The sequence below is a fragment of the Heptranchias perlo genome, chromosome 17, assembly GCF_035084215.1.
Source record: "Heptranchias perlo isolate sHepPer1 chromosome 17, sHepPer1.hap1, whole genome shotgun sequence".
NCBI lineage: Eukaryota > Metazoa > Chordata > Chondrichthyes > Hexanchiformes > Hexanchidae > Heptranchias > Heptranchias perlo.
In genome coordinates, this window is record NC_090341.1 from 17,453,366 (window position 1) to 17,472,949 (window position 19,584).

The 19,584-nt window shown below is 40.6% G+C and overlaps 1 protein-coding gene across 4 annotated transcripts in view; it reads left to right on the forward strand.

The window, feature by feature from the left end:
* atp2b2 (ATPase plasma membrane Ca2+ transporting 2) overlaps positions 1–19,584 on the forward strand; it is a 572,540-nt gene that overhangs the window by 499,554 nt on the left and 53,402 nt on the right. For all 4 annotated transcript variants that reach the window (XM_067998633.1, XM_067998635.1, XM_067998632.1 and 1 more), the window contains exons 14-15: positions 14,964–15,205; positions 15,866–16,100. In XM_067998633.1, the coding sequence (XP_067854734.1) occupies positions 14,964–15,205; positions 15,866–16,100 (477 nt within the window). The remainder of the gene's footprint in view (positions 1–14,963; positions 15,206–15,865; positions 16,101–19,584) is intronic.

The window sequence follows — 19,584 nt, forward strand, 5'->3', positions numbered from 1 at the left end:
AATCACTTTCTACTGTTGGAAACAATTTTATGCCATTGCTGTTTTCGGTACGGCCTCTGTTAAGGGACTTAACCCCACCCCCCCTCCTAAAACCTTATAGTCATTTAAAATTAAATTGCTTGCAGGTCTCAGGATAATAAAGTAAGGGAAGCTGACAAAAGATTTTCTAACTGCCATTCCTCTAATCGGATAGTCAGCTGGAAAGCTAGCAAGGCAGAACGAATGGAATAGTTTAAGTCCCACTCCATAGACTTGAGCACATAATGTAGACTGACACTTCAGTGTAGTACTGAGGGAGTGCTGCACCGCTGGGAGTGCCATCTTTCGGATAAGACGTTAAACTGAGGCCCCATCTGCCCCCTCAGGTGGATGTAAAAGATCTCATGGCACAATGTGAAGAAGGAGCAGGGGAATTCTCCCGAGGTTGTTTTTGTATTCCTGGAGTAGTGAGCAGTTTTGGCAGAGGAGAGCAGGACTCGATAGTGCTTGATGCGGTCCAGCCAGATCTGGCGATGAATGGCTAAATCAATTGTGCATCATAAATGTTCAAATCTGCGCCCCTTGGGCTTGAGGGAGTGAAGGTGAGGGCCGTACCAAGGGGAGCAACCAGGGTAGGAAAGAGAAAGGGTTTTACTGGGGACAAGGACATCAAAGGGGGAGGTGAGGGTGTGTGTGAGCAGATCGGTAGCTGTAGAAGTATCGAGTGGCGGGCCAAAGGCTAGACAGCTGGAAGTTTGAAAGAGCCGCTGTCAGTGATTTAGGGAAAAGTTTGTCCAGGGGCGGGTGCAGAAGGAAGTGGAGTTGGAAGGTGAAGGGTATGGGAGTGGTGAGGGATACAAGGAAGTGATCAGAGATGGCCTTGGCTCAATTTGAGATGATAGGAATAGAGAGGCAAGGTCGAGGGGTCTGCCACGATTATGGGTAGGAGAGTTTATATGGATGGACAGATTAAGGGAGGACTGTGAAGTCAGAGAAGAGAGGGCAAGGTGAGCTGAGCTGGAGATTGAAATCAGTGAGGATGAGAAGTCGCTCGTTGCAGAGGACGAGAGGGGAAAGCAGTGAGGATATCTCATTGAGAAACTTGGCATGGAGCTTGGATGGGCAATAGAGAACAAGGATTTTAAAGGAGGTGAGAGGGGTGGAGCAAGGTGTGGTTCTCAAAGGAGAAGGTATCAGAGGAGTAGAGGACAGACCAAGGTGCGATTTGGTGATGAGGACCAGTGGTGTGGAAGGTATAGCCAGGCGGAGAGGCTTCAGTGAGGGGGAAGGTGTTATCACCCATCCCACGTATGTGATCTAGGATATTATTTATCAGTTTGATTTTTATTTAACTTTTCAAGAAATTATCTCATTTTCTTTCCGTATTTTCAGTACAATTCCGAATTTTGCAAATAGCTCAAAACAAATTTTGGAGGAGATTGATCTGAATAAAATGCTGCATGACCTGTGTTAAATCTCTGTGATAAGCATTAGATAAAATGAAGAGAATAATGACAACTTTTATTTCATTTATGTACAACTGCTCATAAATAATAATTATTGTGAAATGCTCGCTAGGGCCTTTTATAGAAAATTCAATCAAAAGGAACCCCATTGAATCAGTTCTGAAGATGTAATTGCAAAGAGTGGTGGTCCAGCTGACAACACAATGTACCTCTTGTCACCTCCACAATTCCATTCTCCAGCTGCTTAATGGACAAACTTCAAACGATTTCACAAAACAGAAATTAGGTGCGGAACAAATGAGTTTAAAGTTCAAGATTACTTTCAGTTTGAGATGAGTTTTTCTGAATACTCTGACTATACTACAACCTTTAATTATTTTTTCTCTGCCAGTTTTCTCCCCTTTTGATTCTTTGCTGGGTATGGTGCCAGGAACCAACATTTCCTCTGATACCTAGCTCAAATGGCTATCTTTGCCTTAACATTGGGAGTCTAGACTGTAGGTGTCACCGGGCTATTTGACAATGGCAGGCATCACATCTGATCCTGATCTCCACCTCCCCCCCCCCCCCGCCCCGCCCCGCCCCTCCTTGTCTGACATCCACACACATGCACTTCCAGCAGGGGCTGCTGATTAATGATCAAGTGCGAATCCTGGCCAGTTCTTCTCTCTGAGATCCTAGAGTCCAATTGTAGTGCTTCTATCGCCTTTGCAGCTGAAACACGGGCGGTGTTAGGACTGAGCAATTGCACAGGGCCCCGAGCGGATCCCGTGATAAGTTTAAGGAATGAGGTAAAGCGATCTTTTTTTTTATATTACTTGTTGCACACGTGCCTTTTCACAATTCTACATGTGCAGATCTGATACCAGATTAAGTATTTAGTATCATGGTCTAGTAAAATGTAAGGGCCCCAACCCGAACCATTGCTAATTCAGTACAGTACAGGATCGAACCAGGGACATTCTTGATCTATGTCATTCAGCCATCCATTGCTTCAACTAACTGAGCCTCGAGGGAAGCTCAAAAGTGGCTAACTTTTTTTTTAAGTGTTTATGCTAGTGGTTTATGAGGGACATTCCACACTGTTGTCACAGCTCAGACCCAGCACTGTCCAGGGATCAAAACTAGGAACTTCCTAATTTTTATGTCACAACAACACACCTACCAGTCCATTTATCGACTGAGTCATTATGGGACATAAAAAATATATTTCAGTAATATTAGCCATTTTGGTATGTGTAATGATACGCTAACCTGTGTAAAGCCATCTAGTGGTCAGAAATGGGACACAAGTATAAACACCATGAAAGGCTTTGGTTATGAGGACTGACTTGAGAAACTTGGGTCGGTGTGCAGGAGTCCAAAAGAAGAGGAGGGCAAGAAAACAAACAATGATGTGCGACCAAACTAGATAAAGAAGAACAAAGGAAACATAGGGAGAATTATACAATTCACTAACAACTATTTGAACTTACTTTTTAAGCGTTGTACAGGTGTTTAACTAGCCATTAAAGGCTTTGTGCTGGTGTGACATTCAATGAAGACTCAATTAACTTCATTTTCAATTAACTTCATTTTCAATCAACAGTGAGCAAAACAACAAATATCTAGCATGAGAATAAAGTGCTGAATTTAATCTATTGGAGATGGAAAGAAAAACAGCAAATGCGGGAACCTGAAATAGAAACGATGGAAAAGATCAGCATCTGAGGGAGAAAGACAAGTTAATGTTTCAGTTGTGACCATTCATCAGAATTTAATTTGTTCTTCTGGCATGCTTCCTTTAACTTAGTTACAGGACTGTTCATTAAGTTAGTACATTGTGACCGTACTCTTGAGTAAATTTCACTGCTAAGCAGAGAACAGATTTGAAAAACTTTGAGACTACACATGTAATGACTGAAAATTGATTAAGCATAGCTGCCAGAATATCTGGAAAAACTGCTGAAAATCTGCACAGGGAGTACAGTACAAGAAAATTAATTTCAAGCTTCTGAATATGTTATATTTAGTGAGCTCACTTTTACGACATAAAACATGTGAAACTTCAGCAATTTCTGTCAGAAAAGCGAGATGTGAGATAATTATTGCAACTACGATGAGCTTTGCCTGACTGAGTGTGATAGATTGCCACTCTATCTGCATGTAGCAGAAACAATTTCATTCTTTCCAATAACAGTAAGAATAATTGGCGTTCATGAACAAAAAATTATGTATTCTATCTTGTTGCCTTCCATGTTCCAAATGCTTTATTACTGTGATTAGTTATAGCTGTACTTTGATGTTCTGGTAAGGTTCAAAGCACATCTCTGTATTTTCACCAAAAAACCATGACATAGAAAAGCTTCTACATGAGAATCGATAGTGGGACAGATGATCAACAGTGTGTTGGGAGGGGGAATAAAAGCTTGTCCAGTCTTGGTTTTAAGAATTTCATGGGTTTGCACTAGATTTCTGTCAGGGTCAGCTTTGCTGATCACTTCTGTGAGTCGACCTTACATCTCTTATGATCTGGAGTGCACCTTTGCTGCTCAATAACTAGTTAAACACTAGCATAACCCAGGGATCATAATATAGACTCTTTGTTGCATGTATTGGATACTATGATCTTGCTATGTGGACTAAAAATTACTCCAACAAGAAGAAGCATGATTGTAAACGAACAAACTGATTTATTTTACATGAAATGCATGAATGAACATAATACAACTTTTATAATGAGATTCATCTATTTCGTACCACTGCATATACAATAAAAATATTAAGATATATGACTGTATTGTAGACTAATTTGACTTTGAAGCAAGCAGTCCCTAAGCTAACTTGTCATAACATCCTCTGTTACAGGCATGCATTTGTATATCGGCCAGAAGCCTCTCTGGTATGTAACTGGCTCTCACTGACCCCCCCCCCCCCACCCCCAACCCTCGCAAAAAGAGAGAGAAAAATAAAGACAGTCTTCTGACCCCTCATTCAACTCTGTGTGCCAGGGATTTGGCTGCCAAGCTGCCAGTCAGCAGTTACTTTGAATGGAATGCCACCCCCTTAATGTGGGAGCTAATAGAACCTGTATGTTTTATTCAGCCAAACCCCCTGCCAGGCACAATGAATGGAAACCATTTTATCACAGTGGTAAGAAATATTCAGGATCAAACCTAATGAAGTTCCTTACCTCCAATCTAATGTACCAAGCACGGGCAGACAGTTTCACGCTTGGCCTGGGTGGTGTCCCCATCCAGAAACCATTCGAATCAACATTCCAAATTGCTTGAAATGTTAAGTTTAAAACAGTGTGTTTCTGGGAGTTAACCATTTGTAATCTGAATCTAGCTTTATAGCAATATCAAAACATTAATTAAAATAAAATCGCTCACAGGCCATGCAGGTACAAATCCTAAACTGCGACACTTGATAAAGAAGACTCTTAATCAGAGCGACTGGAAGTTTGCTACAACTTATTCCTTTTCTTTGAATGTTCTCCCATCGTCTCCTGAAGGTGTTGAATTATGATGTATGGTTAGCAGCCCTCCAGTACCTAGCCCAACTGCGAATGATGATAGGCAATTTGACTATGAGAAAAATTGCAGCTGAACCTAACCTGTCCTTGCTTAATGTCCAGATGTAAACTTTCCAATGGGGTCACCGAGGTCAACTGCACTGTGTCTGGGATTTACTAATTCCGGAGAAGCCAGGGATTGAAACTAGGATCTTCCTGGTCTAAATGGCTATATACCAAATGCATTTAAATGCTGAGCTATCTGGGATCTGTCACCACTATTAATCCCCAGTTACCCACTGACGTCATTTTCATTGTGGTAAACAGAGCTCCATGTATGCATAGTCAAGCACAAACAGAACTCTGGTCACGAGCCTATGATTGTGCAATTTCAAATGATTAAAAGTACTCCAGACTCTGATTAATCCTCATAAAAGTTTTAAATCAAACAGATGCATTCTCTTTGAAGTTACACAGTAGGTTCAACCTACTTCGTTTATGCTGATGTTTAAAGAGGGGACTGGGTAGTCATATTCTGTGGGAGTGCTCTGAGAGCCTTGTTTGATCTAAAGCTTAGATCTTTCCTGCTCATCTCTAAGAAAGCACAGTATTTCAGCCATCTCCAGGCTTTTATTTGTAGTTGTTTTTTTAAAAAAAATCTTCAATTGAAAATGTCAAGGGGATCTCACTTTTGGCCCTTGGTTAACAGATTACCAAAGTAGCAGTATTCTGTGTGAGCAAATCGAATACAAAACTGGAGGCCAAGTGTCAGACAGCCAAGAGGCTTGGGCTCTCTTTGGCAAACCCTGAAGCATCTGACCCCAACACCTCAACATTCACCCAAAAGCAGACGTTTCACAAGTATGGCCAGCTGAGCCTGAGGTAGTAGCTTGTAGTAACACACAACAATATGCAATAGTTCATGCATCGCCTGGATTGCTTGTCTTTGAAATTAATCTGCGTGTCAATCCATGCTTGTTGATTTGTCTGTTCTGCGCTTGGTTTTTCATGAAACCAGTGAAATATACAGGTGTAAAAGCTTCAATTACCAGGGCAACAGCACAGTTTTCTAAATGTGTACACACACTTGAGATTAATAAATTAGTCAGCAATTCAAGAGTGATGTTGCACTGACAACCAGTCAAAGAGATAATGAGAAATGGGAGTTCTTCAGTCTTTAAAAGGCAACCATAAAACTAGATTTTACAATGAGTTCCTTTTAGAAATATGTGTGGATGAATCTATATTAGAGAATGATAACCAGATGAGAATCATCTACCAGCATGCAAGATTAATTGCAATATTTCATGGAGATGATATGACTTTAATCATTACCAAAATGCAATTTTTGTTTACTTGAGTATACGGTCCTGTGAGTCTTACAGAGGTGGACAGATCCACTCTCTCAGACCTGAAGGGTTAGTTTATTAATGAGCCTCACATCTGTACATGTCTCTTGTCTGTGCGCATCAGTCAGTTCCTCTCTAGCTCACCTTTCCTGTTACCACAGGACATATTTGGAAGCCCTCTACTTTTTTGGAAAATTCAAGCAGTGCTCTTTTTTAAGCCATACCCTAGTATTTTTTGATTAGCCTTTACTGTGACACATCGAAGTGAAGCTCACAAAAATAATTCTGGTGAAGCTTCCATGGAGAATCACTTTAACTCGTGTACAGAAGCAAAATGTCGCCCTTTTCCAATGGTAAAGTTAGTGCTTAATTACACAAGTAACTTGTGAGTATCTTTGCAAAACTGAAATGTGATTATTTTCTGCAAGAGTGAGAGGCCTACAACTGAAATGCTTCAATCTGCAAACAGATTATAATGATGCTAAATTTTGCACATGTGTAACATTAGTAAATTCAGGTTTGAAGGTGTTTGTAAATTATTTGGCATAATCAGATTTGTCAAGGTTAAGTTGATGGAACTAGTTTTGGTTAATGTCACCATGCTAATGGTATCAATTGGAGATAATTCACTTTTTTTTCCACTGACTCCTTGTTAATGTAATCTGCCCAGCTTCATGTATAAATTGTAGACTTTTAGACTGGACCTTAGTGAACACTAAAGACTGATATCTATGCTGTCTTGCAGGATTTAATAGAGTTCTGTCAACAATTGCAAAATCAGTGGTTATTTTTTGTATATGTAGAGATTATGGTACAGCCAAGCATTGGTCAGTAATTCACATGTAGGACAACAACTCTCATTGTAAAACAGTTGTATGCCAAATATGCTCAACTCTGCGCCCCTTGGACTTGAGGGAGTGAAGATAGAGGCCATTCCAGAGGAAAAACCGGGATGGAAAAATGCAAAGGTTTTGCTGGGGATAAAGGCGGAGGTGAGGGAGTGGATGAAATGTCCATGAATGTGTGTGTTAAAGAAAAAAAAATGATTTCAACCTTCACTTTCTGAAATCTACCTTCTGTTGTGGCTGTGTTGCTCCTGTAAAAATCTTAATTATCTCCATCATCCCTTGGACATTTCCGAAGAAACTGTCAGGTTTCTGAATGTCTGATAGTCTAGTTATCCTAATGAGCTTACATATCTAAATCTACCAGATGGATTCTTTCCACACGTAGAAAGAGACAAAAAACTTATGTAGCACGTTATCACATCCTCAAGGAGTGCCAAAACACTTTGCAACCAATGAATTACTTTTGAAGTACAGTCACGGTTGTTATGTAAGTGGATGTGGTGGCCAAATAGTGTACAGCAAAGTCCTATTAACAAATGAGATGAATTACCAGTTGATCTGTTTTAGATGATTTTTGTTGTGGGGGAAACTTCTGGGATAACTCCTTACGTTATTGATATTGGCAAATATCCTGCAAATGATAGAGTTTTGTTAAGCTGCAAAACAGATCACATGATTTGTAATAAGGAAGAAACTGATACAGATGAGTAAAAAGTATGTTTTGGAATCAAGTTTTAAATGTGATCTGAGGCCAAGTTGAGATCCTAACGTGAACATAAAATTTCAATGAGTAATGATGATGGACGACATTACAATAACAAAAACATTTTTCCATATAATTTATTTTAAACTGTGAGCCCAGTCCTTTTACAGATCATGTATAATTTCCCCCCATCATGGACTCTATAGGGTTGAATTTGACCCCCGGCCCATCATCAGGAAGGAACGAGGCGGTAACGCAATAAAAATAACCGCGCAGCACTGACTGCCTCATTCCTGCCGACGTCCTGTCACTACCATTTCCATGGGGGCCCAGATACCTGCCAGAAGCAGGTGGAAGCCACATTAGCCCAGGCATTTTGTGGTGTTTTGATGTCGAAAGGACCCCGATGCAATTTTGAAGGACCATTGGGTGGGGAATGCACTGCACACAGTCTGCCCATTGGTATTTGGCATAGAGCAGCCTAACCAGCAACCCTTAAAGGAACTTCTGCACAGCACTTAAGAAAAAAAGTTTTTAAAAAAGGCTTTTAAACAATTTTGTGGTACCGAGAAGAACCTTAATGCATTAGTGCTCCTCCTGGTCGCACAAAAATCGACCCCTTCCGATGCCCAAATCTCCACTACCTTCCCCAGGATTGCTTTACGGCTCTCCCCTTTCAATTCGCCTGGCTCGGCTGGTTTCCAAGCGGGTTCTTGGGCCACCCATTTCAAGGCCCACCCACCAAAATGGCGGTGACCAAACATAGGCGGAAATGGGGCATTAAGTGTTGTGCTTCCATTTTTATTACACTACCACCCTGTTTCTGCCCTATGGGGGGAGAAATGAAAATCAACCCTCCTATATCTTGTTCTGTGGTACCTGTTCTTTTGGTGAATGTGACGAACCCCTTGTGATAGAATTGCCTTAAGTTTGCGACATTCTAGTAGCTACATCCAGGATCGAAGACTTTCGCTAGGGTGCGTATTGAACTAAAATAGCATAGCTAGAATATTGTAAATTATTAAATTTTAAATGGAAAGTCAGGCTCTCCCTGGGATTCAAGTCATCCCATGTATTAATGATTGAAGGGATTCTCAGTGTGTAAGCCATCGCAAACATCCCATCAGACAGACGATCCAGAATACAAAATGACTCAGCTAGCTAGCCAGAAATCTCGCTGTGCTTCAAAGCTCATGGTAATCCAATTTAGTTCATATGAAAAATAAAGATGATTGCACTTAAGTCATCTGCAGTAGATCTGTAACTTTATATCTCCCCTCTATAGAGCTACCTGTCTGTTTAGGACATGTGAAACGTGGTCTCAATCAAAATATGTTAAAAAGTCAAACAATGTTGTAAAAGGTTGCAGGAACAAAGCAAGAGAAAATATTTTCACAAGTCAACACTTAAAAGCCCCTGATTGTGTCACAGTTACATTTCTCTGTTAAGATAGGAATGAAAATGTTTTTCTTACAGTTTCATTCGGAATATATTCAAATCTGGTCGATCTCTTGTGGCATTGCACACAGGTGAGGAGGGGAAGAGATCAGATGCATGGGGGAGGGGGTGTCGGCAAGGGTTAATGGATGAAGGGGAGGGGATTATTGTAATAAAGAGATTAAGTATAAAATAATAATATAGAAATAAATTTAAATTTAAAATGTTGGAGAAACCTGACCTGAGGTAAATGAGAGGGAGGCAGTTGTTACATCGAGATACATCGAAACTACAGCACAGAAATAGGCCATTCGGCCCAACTGGTCTGTGCCAGTGTTTATGCTCCACATGAGCCTCCTCCCTCCCTACTTCATCTCATCCTATCAGCATATCCTTCTATTTATTTCTCCCTCATGTGTTTATCTAGCTTCCCCTTAACTGCATCTATGTTATTTGCCTCAACTGCTCCTTGCAGTGTGTTCCACGTTCTTACCACTCTTTGGGTAAAGAAGTTTCACCTGAATTCCCTATTGGATTTATTGGTGATTATCACACATTTATGGCCCGTAGTTTTGGTCTCCCCCACAAGTGGAAACATCTACTCTACCCAATCAAAGCCTTTCCGAATTTTAAAGACCTTTATTAGGTCACTAATTCTGTGTGGGGACAGAATATTGGTACTCAGGAAGGCCACAGAACAGGCAGGGCGTAGTGGAGTGGGAGAAAGGAAAGGAAGCTGAAAAGGTAGCGGTGCATTGGGAGCGAGAATGCAGGCTGGGGAGCACCAGTAGGCCAAAAATGGCTGATCAGCCAAGGGAACAAGTAATGGCAGCAAAGCAGGGCCCATTGCAGATCAGCAGTGGTGGCATAAAGGGAGATGCCTGAAAATGGAGGAGTATAGGCAGCAGAAATGGAAGAGGCAGAGGCTCTATGAGGCAAGCTGGGGTTGGCAGAGATGGAGGGGAGACCTGCAAGGGGGCAGAAGTTCAAAGATTAGATTTAAAAATACAAGTTAGTACTTACCTGGCTGCTTATGTCAAACAGGCGGGCTGACACAGTGGACGTTAATCAAAAACTGCTCCTTAGAGCCACCAGGTGGCCATAGTTTGGAATTGCAGCAGTTAGCCAACTGCAGCAGTGAAAATGTCACAAACTGGGACAATTTCCAATACATAACATTGGAAAGGCTTATTAGGCCAATGTTACCTACAGCTATTATAAGAAAAAAGCTACATAGAACTTTTCAATGGAATCTGGCAAGACATATCAAATTTAATAACTTTATAGATATTGTACTGGAAGTGGTGGTGTGAAGGCGATTAGTCTAACAGGCCAGTCAGTCTAACGTCAGTGGTGGGAAAACTACTAGAGACCATTATCAAAGACAAAATTAATTCTTACTTGGAGAAGCATGGGCTAATAAGGGACAGCCAGCACGGATTTGTTAAAGGCAAATCGTGTCTGACTAAACTGATTGAGTTCGTTGATGAAGGTAGTGCAGTAGATGTTGTATATGTGGACTTTCAAAAGGCATTTGATAAAGTATCACATAACAGACTTATTCTGAAAATAGAATTAACGGGACGGTGGTAACTTGGGTACATAATTAGCTAAGGGATAGGAGGCAGAGAGTAGTGGTGAACGGATGTTTTTCTGACTGGAGAGAAGTATGCAGTGGGGTCTCCCAGGGATCAGTATTAGGACCATTGCTTTTCTTGTTATATATAAATGACCTGTACTTGGATATAGGGAGTACAAATTCGAAGATTGCAGATGATGCAAAACTTGGCAACACAATAAATAGTGAGCAGGATAATCGCAGACTTCAGGAGGACATAGACAGATTGGTGAAATGGGCAGATACCTGGCAGATGCAATTTAATGTGGATAAGTGTGAAGTGATGCATTTTGGGAGAAAGAACAGTGGAAAGACAGTATAATCTAAATGGTACTATTTTGAGGGGGATGCAAGAGCAGAAGGACCTGGGGGTGCATATTCACAAATCTTTGACGGTGGCACAGCAAGTCGATAAGACGGTTAAGAAAGCATATGGGATACTTGGCTTTCTAAATAGGGGCATTGAATACAAAAACAAGGAAGTTATGCTAAACCTTTACAAATCACTGGTTAGGCATCAGCTGGAGTATTGTGTACAATTCTGGGTACCACACTATAGGAAGGATGTCAAGGCCTTGGAGAGGGTACAATGGAGGTTTACCAGGATAATACCAGGGATGAGGGACTTCAGTAATGCGGAGAGATTGGAGAAGCTGGGATTGTTCTCCTTAGAGCAGAGGTTGTTAAGGGGAGACCTAATAGAGGTATTCAAAATTATGAGGGGTTTTAATAGTGCAAGCAGGGAGAAATTGTTTCCTCTGGCAAGTGTGTCGGTAACCAGAGGTCATAGATTTAAAATAATTGGCAAAAGAACTAGAGGGGAAATGAGGAGAATGTTTTTCATACAGAGGGTTGTTAAGATCTGGAATGCACTACCTGAAAGGGTGGTGGAAGCAGATTCCATAGGAACTTTCCAAAGGCAGTTGGACATGTACTTGAAGAGGACAAATTTGCAGGGTAATGGGGAAAAAGCTGGGGTGTGGGATTAAATTGGACAGCTCTTTCAAAGAGCTGGCACAGGCATGGCAGGCCAAATGGCCTCTTTCTGTGCTGTAAGATTCTATGATTCCAGTTTGTATGCTGTCTCATGCCTCCACTTTTCACCCTGGCATTCCATCTTTACAATTCAGAGGAAGCCAAGAGTAAAAGACAGAGGTCAATGACCTCAAGTATACAAACCATGTCCTCCTGAGATTGATCTCTGTTCCAAGCATTAAATATCCTGAATACAAATGAATGGCACTTGTGTGTTGGATGTCCAATGCAGTGAGCTTTGGAATGGCCAGATATGGATTTGTGGCTGTGATTCCCCACTTGAAGTGTACTCAATCTTAGCCATTCCATCAGAGATTGCACCAACTGGAGGTTAGGGGCCTCCTCCTCACAAGGTAGGGGGACAAACATTAAAGGCTGGACCACACCAGGCTGCTCTTATGCTTGTTCTAATAGCTGGTTATAGTGGATTATTGCCAAGGGCAGGTCACCTACCCACACTCTCAGCTGGATAATGGAATATGAAATGAAAAGCCTAAAGAGGTAAAGAAATTACAACATAACTTGCAAGAAGCCATGTCATTAAACAAAGCATTCTTCACCCAGAGAGGCCTAACCTGCTGTGTAGAATTTGTTATGGGATTTTTATCGCTTTGAAGAAAAAGAAATGCTAGCATTTATATAACACTTTATCACGTCATTGAAATGTCTCAAAGTGTTTCACACGCTGAATTGTGTTTGGAGTGCAGTGATTGTTATTACATAAGAAACTGTGAAAGCTATTCTGCAAGTGGAATGTCCTGTCAACAGCAGTGAGATGAATAATCAGTTCACCTGTGTGTTTTGATGGTACTGGTTAAGGGAGGAATATTGGTCACAACACTGAGATAACTCTGCTCTTCTTTGACTTGTGCTGTGGAATCTTTAATATCCGTCTGCACAGAAAGATGGGACCTTGGGTTAACATTTCATCTAAAGGACGGCAGCACTGACAATCCAGTATTCCTTCAGTGCAAGAATGACATTTTGAAAATACGAATTTAGATATTATGAATGCCAGCTAAAATAAGATTTCATTAAAAATTCACCCATAGTTTTAATATATGGGGTGAATTTCCTTGCCGTTTCAGTGCATTAGCGGTGCATAAACGACACAGGTAATTTTTTTCAGGCAGGATCATTGGACGGACGTCACTTCCACCATTAAGTCACTTCCCCCGAGTTCCCTTGCCTTTTGTGAAAATTCTCGCGACCGACCTCCGAGTCCCAACTGATCTTATTTGAATTTGTCACAATGAGGGCCAGTGGTGCAGCAGCTCCGAGCTTCCTAGTTCTACACTGCTAGTGTACTTGGGCTAACTTAGAGGGAGATTTGTGCGGTGCAGCAGCTGCCATGATTGTGGAAGTGAGGAGTTTCTGAGCCGGAAGATTCTGGAGAGTTTGAATCGCAATTTCTATTGCTGGGATTTTTTTTCAATTTTTTTTTTTGCCATTCTGCCGACAGACACCTGCACAGGGTCAGACCACTGGCAGATTTTTCCCAAATCCACCCACTCCCTACCCGTACTGGGGGCTTCTTAGGAGCGAGTATGGCATTCACTATGGGCGTATCCTTGTATGTCATGGAGTTGGAACAGCGCAGGCTGGAGCAAAGGAGAGTCAGGTGGTATTTAATACCAGATATTATCCGTCCATAGAATATACAGGCAACATGGGTCATATGAGGGCCTTTCTGAGGAGTTGTTCAAAAAAAGAGTGCACATTACCAAAGAAGCAAAGAGGGCAGCTGTCACCTACATCAGGAGGACCTGCAGTCACGCTCATCTGCCCACTTTGCTCTGGGGATTACAGAAGACAGAGAAGAGGGTGGAAGGTTGTGTCTGTGGTGCTGTACAGGAATGCCAAGGTGATAGAGTAAATATTCAGTCAGTAACATAGCACTGGCAATATGCCACCAGTGATCCTGTCAAATATTTTTAATGGAAAGAACAAGAGTCTATGGTGTGTGGGGAAAGATGTAGGACTCAATTATTCACCTGCAGTTTTAATTAGGGAATACATTTGGCTTCTTATCAAGTATTTTAGCATGACTATTTTAAAACTGTTACAGAAAGCTAGCAGTTGTTCTCCTTGCTTCCTGAATGTGCATTTTCTGGACATGCGCAATTATGTGCAAAAAATATTAATGAAGTAACAGTAGAATTGTATTGAGAATGAAACACTGCTGTCAGATTTAGTGCAATTAATTTAATTATGCTACCAAACAGTACAGATGTTTCTCTAGTGTATAATGTATAACAGTGCTGGATTTCAAGTTGCTTGTTTGAATTGTCAAGAGGCTGACATTGAATATTAATAGAGGTGCACTCCAGCTTCTTCATTTATCCCTAAGTAGAACACAATCTATAAAACTGATTCCTCAGTGTTTGATAGAAGTGTTTAAAATTAAGAAAGGATGGGACAGGGTAGATAGAAGCAGAATGTTTCCAGGAGTTGAGGTTGTCAAGAATGAACGGCCATAGATACAAGATTAAATGTAAGGGATTTAGAACAGACAGCAAAATAAACTTCTTTACACACAGAGCTGTGAAGCTGTGGAATACATTCCCAGGGTTAGTGGTTGAGGCAGAAACTATGTCAATATTCCTAATTCAATTGGATAGGTGGATGAAGGAAATGGGGATAAAGGGATACAGGAAGAGGGTGGGTAAATTGCATTGGGACTATTTGCTTGCAAGGATGGTAAATGCCTGAATCACAGCTGAGCTCAATCTTGTCTTCATCTGACCTTATCACGTGCACAGCAGGGGTCTCTGGATAGCAATCAGGAGCAGGAGTCCTGGATGAGATTGCCCTCGCTAATCCATGTGTGATGAAGGCACCATTACCTCTGCCCTGCCTGAGATCAGCTAACTCAGCATAGGCCAGGACCTGGGGTCGAGCCAGGGACTTATCTGCTCTGTATGGGTCAGCTACTCACTGGATAAACTCATTGGTCTATTGAGAGAACCAGACTATGCTTTTCCCTCTTGTCATTTTACAGTTAGTTTGTAGACTTGTTTTTCCTCTTGCAGCCTCCAGAGAAGGAAGGTGGTCTACCCCGTCAGATTGGTAACAAGACTGAGTGTGGGCTGTTGGGACTTGTCTTGGACCTGAAGCGAGATTACCAACCTGTTCGAGATCAGACACCGGAAGAGAAGCTCTACAAAGTCTACACTTTCAACTCTGAGAGAAAATCCATGAGTACTGTTATCAAAATGCAAGATGGAAGCTTCCGGATGTATAGCAAAGGAGCCTCAGAAATTGTCTTAAAAAAGTAATTACATTAAAATAATATATATATATAAACACTTAAAAAGGAATATGCCATGCTGTTTTTATGATATTTTGTGTGTACTATTTGTGGTAATTAAGACTGCATTCACACTACAACCCTAGAAGCTGCTTTATACTAACCCTAAAGTTGTAGTGTAAAGGCGGAGTCAGTTTCTACAGTTGTAGTGTAACCTTTCGATAAAATGGAAGTTGGAAATGGATGGTTTTGTGATCACACTGGTCTGTGAAGAACATTGCAATAATCAGTTCTTGCCACTAGCTTTTGGAGCTGAAATACCCCCTTCCATCAGGTGAACCACATGATAAAAGCCTGCCAGGGAGGAATTGGGGTGATCTACTGAGGTTTTGCTCGAGATACATTGTCATGGACAACAGAGAATGAAGATCAGCATTGCAATTGGCCTGTGCTCTTTCTGAGCAGAGCGTGTTCCAATTCCCAGCAGTGCTAACCCTCTCCTTTAAATGCACATAAGAACATAAGAAATAGAAGCAGGAGTAGGCCAATCGGCCCTTCGAGCCTGCTCCGCCATTTAATAAGATCATGGCTGATCTGATCCCAACCTCAAATCTAAATTCATGTCCAATTTCCTGCCCGCTATACACTAGTGAGTTGACATAGCAATATTTTTTTCTGTTTTAGATGCTCAAATGTCCTAAACACTGCCGGAGAGGCTCGGGGCTTCAGGCCTCGTGACCGTGATGAGATGGTAAAGAAGGTCATCGAGCCCATGGCTTGTGATGGATTGAGGACCATTTGCATTGCCTTCCGTGACTTCCCAGGTAGTCCAGAGCCTGACTGGGACACTGAAAATGACATTTTAACAGACCTGACCTGTATAGCTGTTGTTGGCATTGAGGACCCAGTGAGACCAGAGGTAAGCAAATAAAATGATGATTTGCAGTTTGCTTTGCAGGAAGGATGAATATTTAGATCAAGAGTTATAACGATAGAAACGTATAGATTAAATCACGAGTCAATGAAAAATGTTCTTAAAAACACTAGCACAAAGTTGATGGGCCAAATGCCCAGTTTTTGTGTTGTAATATTCTACGCTTCTGTGATTCACATTAGCTGAATTAAAAGCAATCAGCAGAAAATAAGATGAAATATTTCCACAGTACGAAGCAATAGGTTCTGAAATAACATTTGAATTATGCATAACTTTTCACTGGGTCTATCACAGAAATGTCAACAGTAACTGAAGGACATCGTCCTGTGAGATTCAAATGAAGAATTGTACTTTAGTTTGAACATAGATTAAGACATCAAGAACTCGGAAAAAGCTCGAATTTTGTTGGAATATTTAGCAAGAGACACATTTTGGTTAGAAGTTTCTGCCTTCTGACTGTGCGCCATAAAATATTTATTTTTCCTGACTTTTTTCCCCCTCAAACGAACACAATATAGATCCAAGTGATTTTTTTGTACTTTTAAAAAATATTGATAAATATATAGAACATAAAACTACTGCCTCATCAGGAAGTGCATAATATGGGGTTTATAACTATCAGAGGGTTATATAAAAGTATCAATTAATGTAGTTAGATCGCATTACAGACAAAAAAAACTGTGGACAATTATTTGGCAGCCAACCTATCCATCCACTGATACAGTATGACCATACAGAGGATTCATAAGATGCACAAATGAAGGCAGCTACCATGAAGTGGGAAAGAAAAGGAGAAAAAAATGTCATATATTATAAGTTCAGGTAGAAGCCCACAGGTCATCTCACGGTTTGAGAAATAGAAACTTAAGGCACTCTACCCAGATCCAGCAATCAAAATGAGATCCAAAGAGTCATGGACCTCTTAGTTGGGATTCATCGAGCGAATGATTATTTAAGGGCATTTCTTTTTTCAGTCATGGCAGATCTTTTCTCAGCAGACACTTTTGTTTCATTCTAAGCTTTGTTAAACCTCTGAATATCCCCAGGGATCTTCCTGTAGTAATTACACCAGTCAACACATCTATGTTTTTTTTTAGCAATATTACATCCAGTTTTAATGACTCTGCATATTGTTATTTAACTAGAAAATAAATACGTATGAGAAAAGTAATGCAACTTCATTTTTAACTTGTTTTTCATTATTTCTTGGGCAGATGATATTCATGAGAATTTTGTGAAATACGCTCAGTTCTTGCTTATAATGTCTGGCAGTTGTTTACTGAAGGCAACTAATGGCTACATTGGCACTTAACAGTGTAAAGAATGTGTAGAGAACAATGTGGGAGATTCTTTAAACCTTTTTATGTTCTCTCTCAGCGTGCGCAAGTCATTATGGTTGTGAAGAAGCAAATAAATATGCAGCTTTATTGCACATATTTAGCAATGGGGATGCACTTACTACACCAGAGGACACCACAGAATCTTTGGACCAGAAATTGCTGAGCGCGCATCTCATGGCGAGCATCGTGAATTGGATTTTATTACCTCGCCCTTCAGAACGTATTATTTTTGCACTGCAAATTGCTGGAAATGCGAGTTGATGGTGCAGCAATGTCAATGGGGCATCTGGGACCTCGTGAATGGTCTATCTCCTTAACCAGTGAAATTTAAGGGTAGAGAAAGAAACAGAGCGAATGGAGAAAGAAATAGGTTGAATTAGAATCAAATTAGATACAGAAAGAGAAATAAAGAGAGAGACTGGAAAAGTAAGAAAAAAAAATTTGAAAATAAAAATTTAGAATTTAAAAAACCTCTCGGAACACGTTACTACCTGTGGGAATGAGACTGCACATTTTCATTGCTCCCTTTCTGGGCCTCCAAGATTGAGTGGCATGTCAGGACCATAAATCACGTCATTAACAGGGTCCTATGACATGAATTACCAGCCCTAAATGGCTGCAGCGAGATTAATTTGTATTAAAGGCGTAAACCCAGCAATTTCATGACCCACAATGGGGTTGCTCACGGCGTAATTTTTTTCGGTTTTGGCGAAGCTAACAGTGGACCGGCCCAAATCATCCAGCAATTTGTGGAGAATCGGAACACATGGCATATCTCTTTTTCAGCACAAATTGCTAGGTTTTACGTACTAATAATGGCGGGTGCCATTATTTTTCCAGCAATTTCTGGGCTGATATCAAAACTCCAATTAGGGCAAACTAAGAATGTTTATAGCGATGATTATATAAGTATTTTGTGGTGTGACCCACACAATTTTGTGGTGTTGCCCACACAATTTAAAGCAGGTATAGATAGTCATCAGAAAGAACCGACTGAATTGAGTTCTAAATACCTGCTGTGTTTATGATCCTTTTGTAACTATTATTTAAGAGGTCAACTATGTTGGAATAGCCTCTGTTTATTCCCTTATTACTTTACCATCAGACATATTTCCTGAGGCTAAAGGGTGATATATTTGAAATTAAAAGAAAAAGTTTAAATGAGAATAAAATGTAGCTATCTAATTATTTATTAGCTTAAGAGCTGTTACTATCCATTTTACAAGTGCCTGTTTTTCCATTGGGGGAAATAAACACTACTGTGGCATTCTGTGCTCAGCAAGTAACTAGGAATTATCCTTTTGCCAAAACAGCTTTCAGCGGAAAACTGACTAAAGTGGTGAATGGTGGATTCCGGGGGGATGCAGGGCATGCAACCATTGGCATGACCAACCCAACCCAGCCTGACTTTGCTGGAATATACAATCCTCGTTGAAGCACACATGTTAGCCTTCAGAATATCAAAGCGTAACATTTACAAAGTTGTACCTTGAGCACAGACACAGGCAAAAATATCGTCCTCTTAGAAGCTTCTGAAATACAACTTTACAAAGTCGGTAAAAGACTTTCAATAGTACAATATAACAATCAATCTCACATAGTATAATCGCAATTCATGGTTGATCTGTTGATTTCTCAGTGATTCAGCTCAAGGGAGCCACTTCATTCGTTAAGTGCAAGAAGTTGAAACTTACAACTTAATCTCCCAAATATGCTTTTCTTCTCCAAAGAAGGAATGGCTGGCCAAAAGCTCTGTGTCGAATATCAGAGTTGCAACCCAAAGAATAATTATTACTTCAGGCCAGTCATTCCCTATGTGGAAAGGACAGGTATAATTGACAGAGCCACAAGTCAGAAGGATATACTTATGAATTTTACAACCCTGTGGTCAGTTCTAATTAATTTAGTGTCATTGGTCATGGCGGCTGACACCTTTGAATCTTTCAGTAGTCCTTCAGGTAAGTGAACTATTTCAAGCAAGGAAATTCTTCCTGTGGATGGTTATTTAAATATTACAATTATAAAACTCATTGTAGTTCAGCTGTTTCATATCAAATAAAGTTTACCTTAACTGTGCTTTGACAAGTTCTGGTCACCACATTACAGGAAGGATGTAATTGCACTAGAGA